Source organism: Dermacentor silvarum, chromosome 4, assembly GCF_013339745.2.
Source record: "Dermacentor silvarum isolate Dsil-2018 chromosome 4, BIME_Dsil_1.4, whole genome shotgun sequence".
NCBI lineage: Eukaryota > Metazoa > Arthropoda > Arachnida > Ixodida > Ixodidae > Dermacentor > Dermacentor silvarum.
In genome coordinates this window covers 1,094,879-1,114,508 of record NC_051157.2, presented here as the reverse complement: position 1 = coordinate 1,114,508, position 19,630 = coordinate 1,094,879, and the positions used below count along the sequence as shown (strand labels likewise).

General features: G+C 50.9%; 1 protein-coding gene across 2 annotated transcripts in view; it reads right to left on the bottom strand.

Annotated features, from left to right (window-relative positions):
* LOC119449332 (palmitoyltransferase ZDHHC17) overlaps nt 1-19,630 on the bottom strand; it is a 280,445-nt gene that overhangs the window by 180,833 nt on the left and 79,982 nt on the right. Inside the window, exons 7-8 of one of the 2 annotated variants that reach the window (XM_049666736.1) lie at nt 18,941-19,080; nt 14,925-15,032 (exon numbers count right to left, since the gene is read on the bottom strand). In XM_049666736.1, coding sequence (XP_049522693.1) covers nt 14,925-15,032; nt 18,941-19,080 — 248 coding nt within the window. The remainder of the gene's footprint in view (nt 1-14,924; nt 15,033-18,940; nt 19,081-19,630) is intronic. The other variant, XM_037712500.2, reaches the window with a different exon arrangement.

Sequence of the window (19,630 nt, the reverse complement as noted above, 5' to 3'; positions counted from 1 at the left end):
TTGCTCGACATGCTGAAGAGTGCCGTCAACTGGCTCGCTCATTCACATCGGATACCCAAGGCATCCAAAAAGATCGCCGCGACCACGATTAGCCAACACAGTCCTTCGCCGTGGATTCTCACGTTTGGCTTCGGCTGCCATTCCAATCTCCAGGCCTTAGCCTGTGGGGATGCGCGACTCTCACGCGTCACCTGATGTTGTTTTCCCCGCATGTCTCCTGTAGTCCGGCTTCTCTGCGTGGCTAAGCCCTGCGGTGGTTGCGGCGCGTTGCGAGAGATGGCGCTAGTGTCGCGATGCTGGCGCCACCGAATGGCGGGGTCACTTGGGGGAAAAAGGTCGGAGGCGCTCTCTCTTTGGCTGGGGATCGGCGACCAACACTCACGAACGCTTCGCGCGTGCGCGGGCCCGCTTCGCGCGACCGTCACGCGAGGCTAAGAGTGGGACACCGGTATGGACGAACACGGATCGTTCGAGCAAGCCACCGTTCGCGTGACTGTACACGTGAACGACTAGGCGATGGTGTCATAGCATGGGGCGAACGTATTCGCTCGCTATCGGGTCGCGGTGAGTCGTACTTCCTTGATTTGTCGCGCGCCCGTGTGAATGTTCTATTGGTTGTAATTCGGCTAGTATGTATTAGTGTATGAAAGGTGCAATAAATACCCTTGTGATTGTCTGCACTACTGCGTTGTCGTTCCTTTGTCCCAAGAGCACATGTGTGAGACCCCACAAGCCCAAAGCTTGCTCCAAAATATCAGGGTCCGTACCGGATCGTCGAATGTACATCGCCTGTCAACTACGTGGTCGAACCCGTGACACCGTCTTCGGACAAGCGCCGCCGCGGCCGCGAGACGGTTCACATCAGCCGCCTGAAGCCGTACCACGACCCCCTCATCGTGTCATCACCTTAGGTCGCCAGGATGGCTCACCTTTGCAGTGGGGGCAATTGTAGTGGGGAATATGCATGTAGGCGCCTTGGGCATTGCCATCGCTTCGGCGCGAGACCCGAGCTCGAGCTACGGATGCCAACAGCTAGGACTGTGCCTACAAAGCTACTTGCGATCCCTCGGACGAGTCTAAATAAATCCCCCTTTCAATACATATATAGAGAGAGTCAGATCTGCAGTTTGCCCCCCACTCGAGAAATAGTTGGTACGCCTCTGGCTGCGGCATTGCTTTTTCCTTTGCGGTAGCGCACGGTGAAGTCGTAACGCTGCAGCAGCAGTGCCCAACGCGCCAGGCGGCCACTCGGCTCGCTCAAACGCCTCAACCAAGTGAGAGCCATGTGGTCCGTCTCAATCGTGAATGCCACTCCGTCAACATAATAGTCGAACTTTCGCAGAGCGAAAACTATCGCGAGACACTCCTCCTCTGTCACCGAGTAGTTCCTTTTCGCCGGCGTCAACGAACAGGCTCGCGAACGCAACCGGTCGGAGAATGGCTCCGTGCTCCTGAAGCAAAATTGCACCTAGACCCAGGTCGCTTGCGTCTGTTTGAATCACAAACTCCCTGTTCAAGTTGGGCAGCTGCAACTCTGCCGTGTCAGCGAGCACCTTTGTGAGGCCGCGCAGTGCCGCCTCCAGCTCTCGACCCCAAGTCTAACGCTCGTCTTTCCTCAAGAGGTTCGTTAAAGGCGCTTGCACTGCCGCGCAGTCTGGAATGAATTGGCGATAAAAGTTCACCAATCCCAGAAAGCGTCTCAGTTCGCCGATATCTTTCGGCGACGGGTAGCTCAGTATAGCCTCGAGCTTATCCTCACTCGGCAGAATGCGGCCATTGTCCAACGTGAATCCCAACAGCGTTATTCTGTTCGCAGCTATCTGAGCTTTACTCGGGTTCAACGTGATACCCGCGGACCTCAGCCTGTCTAGGACGTTTCTCAAGTGGCGCAAGTGCTCGTCGAATGTTTTCGAATAAACCACTATGTCGTCGAGATATGCGAGACCATGTAGCCACTTCGCATCTCCTAGAACTCGGTCCATCAGGCGGCATTTCAGATCAGTGGCGCACCGACGGGGGGGGATTCGGGGGTTGTAACCCCCCCCCTGAGGCCGACTTAACCCCCCCTTTTGTTTAACCCCTTTTCTTTCCTTACGCATTTGAGTACTGGAACTAAGATGTAAGATGCGCAATCGTCTGTACACTCGCAAAAAGCGCATTTTTTTTACAATTTCCTGTGAATAAATCGAAATTAGTGCTGTTCAGATGGTATTGGCTAACTGTCAACCCCCCCCTGGCAGAGATCCTGGGTGCGCTACTGTTTCAGATGCTAAGTTCACGTGAACAAAGCTTACTTTCTTGAGTCGAACGAGAATTTCAATTCGTGGGAGGCGAACTAATGAGGGAAGCAATGTGCGACACCTCAACACCACGGTCCACCAGGTTGTGTCCCTCAACGTGCGACAGGCAGCTTTGTAAAGTCTTAGGCCTAATGCATCGCTACTTTGACAACAACCGGCATCCAAAAAAAGAAAAACATCACCAAAAATGGGCACAACAGGCAGCCGCGAGGAGACGTTAGCTCTGTGAGGTGGTCTTACCCCGCTCGGTGCACACAGCATCGAGTTGACGGCGCCCACCGTCCCAGACGGTGTCGGAGCGCCCGGTGCCAGGCCACAATACCAGTCAGCCCGTAGCGGCACCCATGGCCCGCGGCCACCCGGCTCCCTGAGCCGCGACTTCTGAAGTCAAAGATATAGAAGAAGCTATTTACATAAGAAATTCGGACCACCCACGAGGCTTCCGTACTCACTCGCTTCAGGCTTGCCAATGCTCCGCGGGCGCTAGGCCTCGCTCGCCCAGGATGCAGACGACGTGGCTCTTGTACCGACGAGTGTATTTCAACAAAACACTCGCGAAAAGGCTTAGCATGTTGAAAAGTTCAAACACGCTACAGCGACCGTCGCCTCCCTCAAGAAAGCATGCCGCCGACACTAGTGATCAAAATCCACGCTAGGACTACGTTTCGGTTGAAACAATGGTTGTCTCGAACCGAGTAAAACTTTATCATCCGATGCCCCAAGAAGCCCCACGTTGGGCAGCCAGATGTGGGGTCTCACACATGCTCTTGGGACAAAGGAACGACAACACAGTAGTGTAAACAATCAAAAGGGCATTTATTGCATCTTTCATACACCAATGCACACTAGCCGAATTACAACCAATAGAACATTCACATGGGCGCGCGACAAATCAAGGAAGTCCGACTCACCGCGACCCGATAGCGAGCGAATACGTTCGCCCCATGCTGTGACACCATCGCCTAGTCGTTCACGTGTGCGGTCACGCGAATGGTGGCGCGTTCGAACGATCCGTGTTCGTCCATACCGGTGCCCCGCTCCGAGCCACGCAAGACGTCTCGCGAAGCGTGGATCGGCGCACGCGCGGGACGTCCGCATCGCTCACCGATCCCAACCCAAAGAGAGAGAGCCTTCGACCTTCTTCTCCCAAGTCACCCCGCCGTTCGGTGACGTTAGCATCGCGACACTCGCGCCATCTCTCGCAACGCGCCGCAACCACTACTACCGCCTCCGGCGCCCAGCCGCGCGGTAAAGCCGGACCACAGGAGATGCGTGAGAGTCGCGCATCCCCACATCCCCCCAAACTTTTTATTGCACCTTTCATACACTAATACATGCTAGCCGAATGACTATGCATAGAACATTCACATGGGCGTGCGACAAGTCAAGGAAGTCTGACTCACCGCGACCGGATAGCGAGCGAATATGTTCGCCCCATGCTATGACACCAACGCCTAGTCGTTCACGTGTACGGTCACGCGAACGGTGGCGCGTTCGAACGATCCGTGTTCGTCCATACCGGTGTCCTGCCCTTAGCCTCGCGAGACGGTCCCTGCGAACCGGGCCGGCACACGCGCGAAGCGTTCGTGCGTGTTGGTTGCCGATCCCAAGCCAAAGAGGAAGCGCCTTTGACCTTTTAAAGCAAAGCTTTGTACCTCTACCAGCCAAGGGTTCTGTCGTGTCCGTCGTTGTAATCAAAAAACGATCCCGACGAACCGCTAACAATTGCAGGTATAGCAGTATAGCTTACTTGAGTTCAGGCATTCAGCGTACAACTAAGCACTCGTTTTCGCAAGAAAAACCACAAAAACAAGCTTCAAAGTGATGAGCCAACATGATGGATGATAAGGGCTGCGGGCAAACAACGGAAACAGGCTCGGCGCGGACCGTAAGATTAGATTGCAGCTGTTGCAAAGCTTATGCAGCTGCTTGAAAGAGGGTTGACGTCATTCGAAACCCTTCCAGCCTAGTAACTGCTTCGGTTCATTTTCTAGACTACCCCACTATGGGGTAGTCTAGTAGTGTATATCACACCGATCATAAAGCAGTAGTGAACATTGTTGTGAAGTAAATAATAATAAAGGCCGTGGTTAAAGTTACGTTGTAGTGTGCGAAATATCAAGTGCGCCGCAGTCACCGTGAGGGTGGCGTAAAAAGCTTCGCTTTCCAACCACCTTCACAGGGTGGATTGGCGGGCAATTTTTTGGTCGAGTTGGCGACCAGAAGAGCACTAAGGATCCAGGAGCGTAACATACATCCTTGTGAAGGCAATCGTAACGGTTCTTCTGTGACACCTGCGACATCTGAAGGCGGTCACGCGCGACATGACGCGCAGCGTGCGCCCTTTCGATGGCATCTTGTGCGTACTCCAATGGTTGGCGTGGGGCGGCTGGTAGTACAGTATCCATAGGTAGTATCGGTTCCCGGCCAAAAAGAAGATAAAACGGTGAACAACCTGCCGTATCGTGGCGTGACGAATTATAAGCAAATGTGACAAAGGGTAATGTAGCATCCCAGTCGCGGTGGTCAGCAGAAACGTACATGGACAGCATGTCAGTTATGGTGCGATTCAGACGTTCGGTGAGGCCATTTGTCTGAGGGTGATAGGCGGTGGTGACTTTGTGTTTCGTGGAACATGAGCGTAGAAGGTCATCGATGACACGCGACAAGAAGTAAGGACCGCGATCGGTGAGCAGTTGACGAGGCGCTCCGTGATGCAGAATAACATCGTGAAGGAGGAAGTTGGCAATATCGGTGGCACAGCTGGTTGGAAGTGCGCGTGTAATAGCGTAACGCGTGGCATAGTCTGTTGCGACAGCGACCCATTTGTTCCCTGATGCTGATGTAGGGAAGGGTCCGAGCAAATCGAGGCCGACGCGGAAGAACGGCTCTACTGGGACATCGATAGGCTGAAGAAGGCCGGCGGGAAGCGTTGGTGGTCTCTTGCGTCGTTCGCAGCGGCCAACATACTTCTGTACGGAGCGATAAAGCCCAGGCCAAAAGAAACGACGCACACGATCATAACTGCGCGTTACACCAAGATGACCTGCTAGAGGACAGTAGTACGCATGTGGGAGGGCACCACAAGCAAGTGTTCAGGGCCTTCGGAGTATACACTGTGGCGGTATAAAGTTCCATTATGTAAGGTAAACATCCGGAGTGACTCGTCAGGGGGCCCGGAACTGAGACGGTTGATGATGGAAAGTAACGCTGGATCACGCTGCTGTTCATCGCCGAAATGAATTAACTGAGATATAGAAAGGACACAGGCATCGGTGTCAGGGTTGGTGCTGTCGGGTGGATCCACGGGATAACGGGACAGGCAGTCCGCGTCCTGATGTAATTGGCCAGACTTGTGGATGACGGAAAACGAGTACTCTTGTAATCGCAAAGCCCAGCGTCCGAGACGGCCTGTAGGATCTTTCAGCGAGGAAAGCCAGCAGAGCGCATGGTGGTCAGTGACTACTGTGAATAGGCGGCCAAAGAGGTACGGCCAAAACTTGGAGATTGCCCAAACAAGGGCAAGGCATTCACGCTCGGTAATTGAGTAATTGCGTTCTGGGGCAGAGAGCAGGCAGCTGGCGTACGCTATGACGCAGTCATGACCATGCTGGCGCTGGGCAAGGACGGCTCCGATTCCGTATCCACTGGCATCTGTCCGAACTTCCGTAGGAGCAGATGGGTCGAAGTGCGCCAACAGAGAAGTCGTCAGAAGGCGGATAAGTGCACAAAATGCCTGAGCTTCTAGATGGCCCCAGACAAAAGGCGTATCTTTCTTGAGAAGGTCGGTGAGCGGATGGGCGATGTCAGCGAAATTTTTGACAAAGCGACGAAAGTAAGAACATAAGCCAATGAAGGAGCGAACGTCTTTGGTTGAGCAAGGTGCAGGGAAATGCTTCACGGCGCGAATTTTTTCTGGGTCAGGTCGGATTCCTACACCATTAACAAGGTGGCCGAGCACTGTTATTTCGCGGCGACCAAAATGGCACTTGGATGAGAAGCTGGAGACCGGCGCTGCGGAACACTTGGAGGATGGAGGACAGGCGCTGAATATGGCTGTCAAATGTCGTTGAGAAAACAATAACGTCATCTAGGTAACATAAGCAGGTCGACCATTTGAAGCCACGAAGGAGCGAATCCATCATGCGCTCAAATGTGGCTGGCGCATTGCATAGGCCGAAGGGCATAACTTTAAATTGGTATAACCCATCAGGTGTCACAAAAGCGGTCTTCTCGCGGTCCATAGGATCTACGGCAACCTGCCAATAGCCACACCGCAGGTCGATGGATGAAAAATAACTCGCTCCGTGGAGGCAATCGAGGGCATCATCTATGCGTGGCAACGGATATACGTCCTTCTTAGTGATCTTGTTCAGGTGTCTGTAATCAACACAGAAACGCCAGGTGCCGTCTTTTTTCTTGACAAGCACAACTGTGAATGCCGATGGGCTAGACGAAGGTTCTATAATGTCTTTTGCAGCAATCTTGTCGACTTCTGTTTGTATAAATGCCCGTTCAGCAGCAGAAACATGATAAGGACGGCGATGAATAGGGTTTGCGTCGCCTGTGTTGATTCGGTGCATGACAGCCGTTGTCTGGCCAAGTGGGCGGTTGTCGAAGTCAAAAACGTCCCGGTACGACGCTAACACACGGCAGAGCTCATCAGCCTGCGCAGGTGAAAGGTCCGCAGCTATCATTTTGTTGAATTCACTGGTGGGCAAGCTGGTGGATCCTGCTGAGCATGTTGGACTCAGTCGCCTCAGATGTTAGCGTGGATATTTGACAGTCGCTGAGGGATGCCAACGTTGCGAGCGCAATTCCGGATGATAGAAAACGGGCGGATAAGCCAAAGTTCAGCACAGGCAGATAAGCTTCGTAGTTGACAATTTCGACAACCGTGTGGGGTAGGGTCACATTGTATGCCAAGACAACGTCAGTAATAGGGGATGCAACATAATCCCCGTCAGCGACAGCAGCAGAGGGTGTCAAAAGAACATAAGTAGTGGATTGGGGCGGTAATCGCACGTACTCTGAAGAACACAGTTGCGTAGGTTTAGCAGGAAGAATCTCTGGGGCAGAAGGGAGTTCAAGTTGCAGGACACCGGTGCCGCAGTCGACGAGGGCTGAATGTGTCGACAAAAAGTCAATGCCCAAGATCACGTCGTACGGGCACTGCTCAAGCACAAGAAACTGAGCGCTCGTTGTATGGCCAGATATAGTAACGCGGGCAGTACACGTTCCAACAACAGTAGGTGTGCTTCCATCGGCAACTCTCACTGTACGTAGCACGGCGGGTGTCAGTACTTTCTTCAGCTTCTCACAAAGACTAGAGCTCATCACCGAGATCTGTGCACCAGTGTCGATAAGGGCCATAACACTAACACCGTCGAGTTGGACTTTGAGCAAATTAGAGCGGGTAGGAACTGTCAGACGAGGTTTTCGAGGCCGGGTCGAGAATGCAGCGTCACCTCCGGGCGCTGCACTCGTTAGTTTTCCGATGCGTAGCGTCCAGAGTTGGCAGGCGATGGGAAATGGCGGGCTTGCGGCGAAGGGAATCGACGGGCTTGCCGGTGAGCGAGATCGGCGATCGTGTGGCAATGGTGACCTGCTGTACACGTTAGTGCGAGTGTCGACGTCGGGCGTGTCAGTCGGTGGAGAGCGCGACGATGTTGTACAGGAGTAGCCTTCAGGACAAGGGTTCCGGGTGCTCCAGCCAGTCGGTGACGTCTGACGGCTCCAGCAGTGTCGCGCAATATGCCCAACTCGAGAGCACGCGAAACATATTGGGCGATCATCCGGTGTCCTCCACTCAGCGGGATTCGGTATTGCGAGTAAAAGGGCTGGTTCCGCGGCGCGACTGGTGGAACTGGTGGTGTGACTTGTGCGACTGGTGGCACGCGAACAGCGCACACAGAGGAAAGTCCCAAATTAGCGACCTCCTGTCGAACCACGGCTTGAATCAATGAAACCATAGGCTGGTTGGCAGTCGAGACATAGGGCACGAGAGGGGCTGGTGACATTGCTTCTAGTTCCCGACGAACGATCCGTGTCAAAGTGTTCGAAACCGGCGATTGTGACGTAGGTAGTGGTTCCTCACATGATGACGATGCGGCAGTATTGGGGAGCCTGGTGAATTGCTGGGCGATACGGCAGGATTCAGCTTGTTCGAATCGCCGACACTCTGTCACAATAGCATCCATGGTGGCGCAGTTCCTGAATACAGTTAAACCTGCTTATAACGAACCTCCATATAACGAATTCCTGGATATAACGAAGTTTTTGTATTCCCCGCCATGACTCCATAGAAGCGCATGTATTTGAAACCTCTACGTAACGAAGTGGCAGCGGGAGACCCCCTCGATATAACGAATTTTCCCCGCCGACAACCTAGAGATTTCGCCCCAAATTTTGTCATTTTTGCACGAGCAGCAACCGGAAGCACCTTCTCCGCCGCACTGGAATGCAAAGCGGCTGCGGCGCGCTTGGCGCGCTCGAATTCACGGCGCGAGAGCGAGCCCACGTGTGCATGCGTGTGAGCGTGCGCGAGGCGGGCCTGCATCCCTCGACCCGGCGATCTTGCCGCCGCGGGCGTGACCTTTCCCCTTCCCTTCATTCAAACCTGACCCCACCGCTTGTTGCAGCTGGCCCAGCCCGCCAAGCCGGCACTCTCCTTTTCCTGTTGATGTTGCCGAAGGAAAAAAAAAAAAAACGCGTATTTTATTTTTTTTTTTCAACGCGCTGGCTGCGTCACTCTCTGGTTAAGTCTCTGCGCTTCACTTGACTAACTTGACACTAGGTGACACTATACGACGCTACGACGCCATCGTGTCGCTCGCTCTAGGTTTCAGACGCCTCGCGCTTGTGCGAAACGACACGCGTCCACGCATCCAGTACCTGGTGTGACATTCGAAGGATGAGTGCTTCGACGAAGAAACGCGGGATATTGACCTTGTCTGCAGTTCGCTTTGAAGATAAGCCCGCGCGGGTGCACACTTTTTCCACATCGCAGATCACTTTCAAGATATGGCGGCCGCCGCCGAAGCAAACGCCTCCCTTTCTCGCCTCCCCCGCCGTGCCTAGCGCGGAAGCGCACTTCCGCCCCCCTCCTCCCTTGCGCGCGCGAGATTGAGTCGGCTGACCCCCGCAAGCTTTCACTCGCACGCACAGCGTACGGCGCGTGGCGACGATGTTGCAGTGTTTGGGCTTTATACGGAATCTCAAAGCGACGTCCACGGGGACGGCACAAATGTGCTTCTGCGCGGTTACTACTCCGACGGCGACAGCGAATTCGCACCCCCTACCGGCAGCTTCTCCGCGTTACCGAGAACTTATCTCGAAGGCCATACTTTTGTGCACGGCAATCAGCAGAAAATACATCATGGTGGCCATGTTGTTAGTTCACTATCGCTGGCGACCTGTTGTCCGGGCAACGCAACTCGAGAAACGAACGTCTGCGCACATGAGATTTTGCCGATTTTGTGCCTGTGCATGTAGAACAAGAAAAATAGTACGCACTAACCGTTTGGTGGGCAATGAGCGACTACAGCTTAAGCGGTCAGCCAATACATGGTGTTCAATGCGGGCTGGGTGGGGGAATCTTCGCGACTACGTAAACCGCAATTACGCATTAAGCGGGTACATGTTAACAAGGTTTGACTGTACCATCCTTACTTCGTATAGCTGCCTCTTTATTTGCTGTCGCAATCACAAAGACCTTCACCTTTCGGGCGAAACTGAGACTTTTTGGTCATCGCAACTTTAGTGTATTGAGGGTAAATCTTGAGCGATACAGTAAGCGTTTCTTTTTCCAATTTTTGTGCCGAACCTGCATATAACGAAATCCTCTTTATAACGAAGTTTTTCGGGAATTGGTCAATTTCGTTATATCCAGGTTTAACTGTACTAAGAGGTTGAATGCGTCATCGGCGATTCCTTTGAGTATGTGTCCGATCTTGTCCGCTTCGGACATGTTACCGTCAACTTTACGGCAAAGCGCTAGAATATCCTGAATATACAAAATGTATGGTTCAGTAGATGACTGCGCACGGGAGCCAAGTTCTTTTTTAGCGGCTAGTTGACGACCCAAGGGCTTGCCGAACAAGTCATTCAGTGTTTCTTTGCAAACGTCCCAGCTGGTCAGATCGTGTTCGTGCGTCTCGTACCAGACGCCCGCGGTTCCTTTCAGGAAAAATATCACATTCGCCAGCATAAGCGTATCATCCCATCTGTTCTGTTTGCTGACATGCTCATACCATGAAATCCAGTCCTCGACGTCCACGTTATCTGTGCCAGAGAAGGTGCCCGGATCTTGCGGAAGCGATAAGATGACAGACGGCGGGGATGGCTGCTGCACGATAGGTTCCGGCACGGTGCGTGCTTCAGTGGCCATCACCGAGGGAACAACACAGCGACCACTTCGGAGTTCCGTGCTTGGGTGATGGGGATGAACAGGCAGCGTACCCAGCACCTCCACCAGAAAATGTTGCGCAAAAACGTATATTAACAAATATTTACAAAACAGGCGAGTAGCACAGGCGTAGCAGCAACCAGCCAAGATGGCGAGGAGCAACACCTCTACCTCCTCTTCTTCGGTGCGGTCTTCTTCTGTCCCGCGGCAATATTAACGAATGGAATCAATCTGTGTGGCCACTGCTACATAAGGACCGCCTGTGCTGCCAGCCATTCCCGATGCACAGCTTCCCTCGAGGATAAAAAAAAATCACTCATCCGCCAGCTAACCTCAAAAGAAAGGACTTCAACTCCAAAACTTCGGCACTTAAGAGTGACTACCACTTGTTACAAAAGCAAGCAGCGCCTCTTACAGGCATAGCGAGTTTCTTGCACATTATCTACACACATCTACCCCTATTTGCACGCGAACTTGCCCCCACTCTATTGCCAACATATCAATAATAAGTGAATGGGCGCATACTTCAATCAACGTGCCAAAGCATCAGTGACGGCAACTGCGCCGACAACACACGAATGTTTGAAGCTGAACATTTCATGATGGTCCACAGAGTAAGCGAGAGACTAATACAGTGTAGACCGCTTATAACGTAAGTCGCCGGAGTCGCGAATATCCGCACTATAAGCGGTACCGCACTATAACCAAAGCAACAATTTTCAAGGCCCGCACATATGCAAAACATGTGCACCGAGCCGCCACGCATATGCGACAGTCGAGGAATGCGGCTAGAACGTTTGCATTCAATTTACAGTCGAATCTCGTTAATTCGAACCAAATCACGCGGCGCTCCGACCGGCATTGCTCCGGCACCGCCATAGAGTAAAAGCTTCGGGGAGACCTCTCAATGTCGCGCGCGAACAAAACAAAAAGAAAGAAAAAACGCGGCGGAAATTTCACCCTCTCTCAAATTGCAAGGTCGCCGATTCTGCGTTGCGCCGGAGCATGTGTGTACGTGCCGACGTCTTAGCCACGCTACCGTAGCCACACGTAGAAAATGGCAGTGAACCCTTCTTTCTCCTTTATGCTTCCTCTACTTTCAAGTCACGTGTTGACCTTGCACGCTGCGGCTAAGGCGCAGAGGGATGCAGGGGCGCTGTCCCAGGCCGGCCAACGAAACTACCCACGCCGGCAAACGTCCACTTCCCGATAACGGTAGAAAACGAAACTTCGGGGAGCTGGCGCCGGGCCGGCTGTAGCGGCGGCGTCTGCACGGCGGCGAGCGCGCCCGGTGACAGTCGAAATTGAGGGAGCTATGAGGGAAGGCGAGGGGAGCGACCGAAGCGGCGGAGTTGCCGAGGCGAAATCTGCTTCCCTGCCGCCCTCCTCCCTCAAATTCCACGGTCTCCGCGTGCGCCCTTCGCCGTGCCGTGCCGGCGCCGCCCGCTCGCTGAAGTTTCGTTTACTGCCGTTATCGTGAAGCGAGCGTTGGCAGTTTCGTGCCCTCGCTCGCTATGCACACCGTGATATTTCACGACTCGTACTCAAGATTCTAGTTTCAGCCTCACTGGCTATTCGTTCGCTCCACGTGCCCTTCTCCTCCACTTCGTCTCTCTTTCTTCCTCGAGCACTCCTTGGGGCGCCTGTTTGAGGGGAGCGTTCGCCGTCTCCGGTGACTTCCGTACTCCCAGGCAGCCGCACTGTAACCGGTATTTCGTTTCCCGCAACTGCACTATAAGTGATACGTGTATACATGGAGTGCTATGGGAAAATTAACGGGTGTCTGAAAAGACCGCACTATATCCGGTCCTGCACTATAAGCGGTTACGTTATAAGTGGTCTATACTGTAATAGTATGTCGTTGCTACAAGCTACCACAAAGTACAGAACATTGACATTCCAAGCCTTGTGCGCAGCAAGAACAAATCTATCGCAACCACGGTATAAGATACATACTCTTTAGGTGGGGACACTTCTCGGCTTGCTTGCGAGTGGCGATCAACCAGATAATTTAGCAACAACATGTGTCCATCGGCCCGGTAACGGCAGCGGATGCTTATCAGCGGGTCGACGCAACTTAAGTCAGAAAGCAGGCGAGAGCTTTCACGGACAAGGAACGCGCGCATAACGCAGCCGGCATTTGCACACGGCATCACAGCACCATATCTGCTCCGTCGAGGTTAGGTATGCCCTCTTCCCCATGCTCTCCCCTCACCACGGTGACCTCCTTTCGCGCGTCACTAAATCGTTTCAGATTTCCCGCGAAGCGCCGGTTGTTACACCAATCGTGAATAAAACCAATGAAACATTTTCTGTCTTAAAGTTGCGTCGTCCGCTGTGATCACCGGGCTGATCGACGTGCTCAGCTGCTACTTTATCTGGTCGATTGCGTCACGTGAGTGTCCTCACCTAAAAGGTATATATTTTAGGTCGTGATCGCAATTGAGCACACCTGTGATCAATTAGGCTGAAAATAAACAATCAGACATTAACTGCACCGAAAAACATCATTGAGTCAGAAACATGACAAGCCGCTGCTTCAAAATGTTTGCGAAATAAAGAACGAAGAGTAAAATACACTGACCCTGATTTAATTCATAAGTGGAAGGTCTGGACAGCTTGGAACGCATTTCTAGCCCCGCTTTTAGTACAAACACCGTATACGCTGCTCGCGCCATTTGGACAAGGCGTAATGAGCTGTAAAAGCACTTGCATGTCCTATAAAGGTGTGGCCAAAGTTTTGTGTCATCCACACGGTCACCGTCTACAATATCCGTCAAAAAGGAGCTTTTCTGCGCCGCACCAGCATCACGCGCTTGCATTGTAAACACGGAGGCAACAGAAGCAGCTGTGGCAAGCAATGGACACATCACCACATGATCAAACATGGCAGCCCCCACAGGATTGCTGTGAAAAGTAAATAAACTGATGTCTTTTGCCATAAGCGACAACCACTGTCAAATATGTAGCACCAACGAGAGCTGCAGTACGAGGCAAGTTCAACTCTAAGCCCACATCTGGCAGCCGCTGCACTGCATGCGAGATGGCTCGACCGCATTACGCGCCTCGCAGTCTGGACGCCACAAATAGCAGCATATCTTCTTTATTGTGCGTATTGATGCAATGAGAAATAAAGCGTTCTCAAAACCAAACATTTTGTGATTGTCGGCGGTTGATTTTAAAGCACCGCATGCTACAGATTCACTACGAAGCTGGTTATGCCAAGCAGCACCCTTGGTGCTTGAGCCAACAGCAGTGGGCGGCAATGGTCCTTTAGTGTGGTCGACACAAAAACTTTCCACTGGCGGGGAGTTTCGCAGTGTGCTGTAGCAGGAAGCTTGCCACTAGTGTACTCGTTCCTTAAGAAAAAAGGCATTTTTGCTAATTTCGCAATTGGATAGGAATAGTTGTGTGCAGCGCACTGCCGCACGCACTCGTGGTGTGCCCTACACTGGTGGATGCACGTATTGTTGCTTAAAAGCCCATTCTATTTACACTACCTAGGTAAAATTTGCCCAAAAATTGGTCTGTTAATGTCGATAGTCCGTTATAGCCCGGTCCGATAAACACAGAATTGTTTGCATTGATAAAAACTTGGAGGACGCTTGAGCTTCACCTTTAAAGGGACACTAAAGAGAAACAGGAAGTTCAGCTGGAATAAAAAAGGGACCTACAGGAATGCATGCAGTTTTTGTTGGGTGCAAAAATATGAGTTATTAGCGGAGAAATTCGTAAACAAAGACCAAATATCTCTTCCTCAATTTCTCTCACCCCAGATTTGGCGCTGAAGCAGTGTCGTCACAGATTTCATTGCTCTCAGCGAATCAGAATGTGCCATGATACGTCACCGCTTACGTAAACGGCCGAGGCGCTGGCTGCATGCATGGTTGCTGCGTTTGCGTTCGCCGCGATGGATACCGTTGCTACCGCTGAACCTTGCAACGAAGAGCTCGCCAGGGAAGCAGGACTGCATTTCAGCAATATTCGGTGAAACGGAGCGCGAAATGATCCCCCGTGCTCGAGCGGTAGGTGTTTCCGCGTGCGATGGTGGTGAGCCGCCGGCCTCGCCAGCGGAAAACAGAGCTTCGTTTTCGTCGACGGAAGGCGAGCGTCCGGTCCGCCAGGTGACGATGTTCCCGACCGAACAAGCGTAGAAAGTTGCGCATGTACTCGGTATGGTTATTTCGTGGCTTTATTTAATGACATTCAGCACTCACCGAGCCGCCAGTTTGCTGCTGCAGGGGCACCGGTAGGGGGTTTGATGAAGGCCGCATTGAGAAAACAGCTCCTCGAGAAAGGACTGGCCTCTGGGGCACGCCAAGATACTTTCCGAGGGCAATACACATAATCCGAGGGCGAGAAATGCAGAGAGCACACCATCAGTTTCTCTGGCTCTTTTGCCGTTTTATCATCGGCAGAGCACTGAGCCATTGCGAACGCCGGGGAGCCGGGGCTCACCGCGCGACACCACATGAAAGGACACAATCGAGTCAACACTGCCGCTGCCCCTGAGCAAGCGCCTTGGGCCATTTATACAGCTCTCAACACTACACACACGAGGCATTTTCTGGCTGTTTCTTGCGAAGTCAATGTTTTTCCGAGCCGCGCAACACGCAACCAAACACCGTAGAGCGGAACAGGCGCGCGCAACGATGCATTGACCAAAAACGAAACTACGAAACTATCACGACCGGATGAATCGCCATGCCATTTTTTTCTTATTTATTTAATTTTGTGCTAAACTTCCGCGCTTGAAACGGTTTTAAAAGTTGGCAAATGCTGTTTATGTACGCTTAAGGTGTATTTTGCGTTTTATCAACATTAATAAATCACTCTCGACCAATCGCTACCGGCCTGCATTTGTAATCTCCGACGTCACGAACGTGTAGTGCGGGAAATTCGAAGGGGCGTCAGCACCTATCCTTCAGTTTTTCGCTATTTTCTCGTTTATTAAACATCTGTTTGCAGTAAGAATGGTATGGCTGTGATCGTGAAAGGATAATCTACCATTTAAGCTCAACTTCCGGTTTCTCTTTAGTGTCCCTTTAAGAGGGGAATGCGATAGCTTTCAAAGATCCCGGAATGCTGCACACACTTCACGGCAAGTGCAGCTTACCGTATATACTCGTGTAAGGGCCGCCCTCGTGTAAGGGCCGCAACCCTACTTTGAATGGAGAAATTTCAAAAAAAAAAGTTCGAAAAGTCCCGCCAGAAAGGTGTAGTTAGTTCAATCGAAGCTAGATGGCGCTGCCAGTTTTCCGCTTCCGCCGGGCCAAGCCGTTGAATTGGTTGAGCGTTGGCGTACGGCGCCATGATTGCTTTGTGTGGTGCATCATTTGCATCGTGTCGCCGGCGAACTGGTGTCACTCCGTCAGTAGTAGTGAGCCCTGTTTGAGCCAGCGCAGGTGAAGAAAAATGGGCCGGCATTTGAGATCGTTCACTGCTTCATTTAAACTGCAAGTGACTGAATATGCCGAGGAGCACGGCAAGCGAGAAGCTGGACGCAAGTACGATGTCGACGAGAAGCGAGTGCGTTACTGGATAAAGCAGAAAGATGCCCCCGCCGCTACCAACAGGAGCCCAAAGGCGTTTCGCGGCAAGAAGTGCAAATACCCGGAACTCGAAGGCGAACTCGTCAAATTTGTCATCGACACTTAAATTGACGGCTACGCTGTATCAACTGACATGGTACGCGTGAAAGCCCTGAACATTGCTCGCCACATGGAAATACCCCAGGCACAATTCAAGGCAAGTCGAGGGTGGGCTACGTGGTTTATGAACCGGAACCAGCTCTCTATCCGCCGAATTTCGGACAGCACGGAAGGTACTGAGCATGATCGTTTCTGGGGGTATGCAGACGCCGAGGCAAGCTCTTTCGAGGGCGAGGACAGCGATAGCGACATGGAATCGTAATAAAAACATTCCTGGCATGACATTTGTGACTCTCTTGCACATGGCTACAGTTGCGGAAACAGTATAGACCTTTGGTGAGCTGTCGTCGGCCTGATTCGTGTAAGGGCCGCACCAAGCAAAAATTTCGAAAAAAAAAGTGCAGCCCTTACACGAGTATATACGGTATGTAACCATAATGTTTATTGGGAAACGCTGGCAGCGAAAGCTATGCACGAAAGCGAACCTTCTGGTTCTTTTTTTTTTTCTTTCCCCCGCATGGTGGGTGCACACCACCGTTGTCGCGGTTGTGCGGAGGTGAGCGCCATCTAAATGGTGTTGCAAGGAACGCACCGCTCTGTGATTGGTAGAAGCGCAGCCTCTTGTGTGGGCCGATCCAGGAGTTAGTGTACAGGCATCCCAAAAGCACTAAGACAGACCTCTAATGGCAGCTGGAAAAGGGGTTTGTGTTTGAGTTTCCATGTAACAGAATTAGGTCTTCTCATATATTCAAATTACAGTCCAACGCTATCATGTCTGAAGGTTGTGTGTAATTCGTGCTCCACGAATTTTCCGACGCATTATACTTTGAGTTATTCAGTTAGAGCAGTAACACCTACAAGCCACGTGGAAGGCCTGCATGGGGGATACATAGTTCAGGATGATTTTTCTCAGATGGAGAACGCCAGTAATGCCAACACCAACACCAGATTTTCTGTGACTCAGGGCGCTTAATGCTGTCAGGTTAATATAGACAGAAGACCAAATAAAGAATAATCTGTTGTATCCGAAAGTATGTTGCATGCGGATCCATTGTAATGGGACTACTTTCATGCAAAAAGATAACTTTAAAGATTTCTTTACAACGCCAGCAGTATGGATTTCGTTTTATCCTCAGTAAAGAAATAAAATTAAAAGAAAAGTGAGGGAACGCCTGCGCCACCATGCGGTGTTGCAGGGGTAAAGCCAATCATGAAATAAGTGAAAGAGGTTAAAGTTTAAGTCAAATTTATTTACAGAATTAATTTATTTGAACACTTTTGCTCAGTGTTGTGGTTCAGTATACCTGTATTTCATGATGGTGGTCGCATTTCGCGTTCGCCCACCACATGACCTGAGGTGTGGCGCACGTCAACGAGGTTCTTTTAAATGCTGATGATGCATGCGACATTCACTACGGCGAATGTGTGACACAGGCAGTTTAGGCTTGGTGCTTCCTACTTAAACGCCGTCCAGTAAGTGCACAGAGGAACTTAATGCACGCTGTAGTTTACAGCTAATAGCCCACGATCGCCTGCAGACCCACACGCCGTTTCTACAACCCTGAGTCTACACCGTGCGAGTAATCTCTGGTGCGATTACCACTGAGCCACTCGATCAGCGGCCAGCTTGTCGCAACGGTTTTGGGAAATTTTCGTAATGGCGACACTGCCTTGGCTGTTAGGACTTTTCAGTGCTGTTTTGCCAGGCGTTGACAAGTTGCAGTTTGGTTGCCTAAGAAAGCGAGGATACAGAGGACAACCAGAACGGCACCACATTACAGATTGCACAACACCGTGCGTGCAAATGATACCAGAAAAATTGAGCAAGACGCCATACATAATCCAAAACTTCAATACTGTAAAACCCCCTCATGGGGTCTTTAAGGTAAATAAATGAAATGAAATTGAAAAGTCAGTCGGTGGCACATTGGCTGAGTGGTGGCATAGTTTTTGGCATGCCTTGGCTATGAGCCATGACAATGGTAATGTAACTTGCTCATGGAAACCAAAACCGTTGATCATACGTTTTCAAAGTGATTTTCATCATTCTGAGGACTGAAATTTGGTCTCAAGCAAATACCGAATAGCATAACACTCAAACGTATTGTCCAAAACCCAACGTCTATGACATGTTTTCAGCTCTCGCAATCACATCCGGCACATTTAACGTGCAACAGCATAGCCTTTAGGATTTTATATCGTGAGGGCACCTCCCTATGGGCTTTTGACACCGCCTATATCCGAAAATACCCTAGTAATTGTTCTTTCGTATGAAAGTGTTGCAACATCGCTCATAAATGCAAATGCTAACTCTTTTTTTGATTATTATACTGTCTTGCAAGAGATTCTAACATGAATGTAACACCACCAATGTATTAGTACATAGTTCATGGCCTCATCAAGCCAAATTTGGGAGAAACAAAACAAAATGGCAAGAAGTGTAGTACCCAAATGAATTTCGTAAGTATCCCCGGGGTTCATGTAAGATCAATGCAGCAAAATGCTACAAAGACCAACTTGTTGAAAAGCAAAGCATTCAAGTTGAGATGGATGCCAAATGAAAGACCTGCATGTTTACTCACTTGGAAAGGAACATGGTGGCTAGGCCCATAATAAATAGAAGACCAAACTTGACTAGATAAGTTTCTTGGCTGTCGAAGATGAGGCCAACAGCGTAGAAGGCCACAAATGGAGAGCTGAACATGGCCCAATACTTTAATGTCTGTAAAAAAAAAAAAAAAAAAAAGTTGGCAGTCTCTGTAGCATACGCTAATGCGGATGAAGGCGAAAGCCTGTGCGCTCACAAGACATTCATTAAATTACTTGACATTCTTGTTCGAATGCGTTCTTACTTCCTATTGCTTGTTTTCTCCCACCAAAGGTGGTTCGGCTTCCACCAACGGGCATAGGTTCGAGTGCCTTAATTAACTCTACCTTTATTAAGGTAGAGTTAATTAAGGTACTTGAACACACAACCTTAGTTAGTGGCACCAGGGTAGTACCAAGCACCATGAATTTTGGTGCCGGACAACAAATTTTTTAAACCATGAGCCATCTAAGGCTTTCGCCTTAAAAAAGAAAAAGAATGACGCCAGTGAATAAGGACACAGCAAGAGGTTGTATTTCTCTAATATGCACCATAAACTTGGTGGTATTTGCAATCCTCACTAAAATGTGAACACCACAGCTGGAATGGCCCTTAGCAGATTACATGGCTGGCATTTTCCATGTGCTCATCACCTTTTCGAATACAGAGAAAGATGTACAGTTCT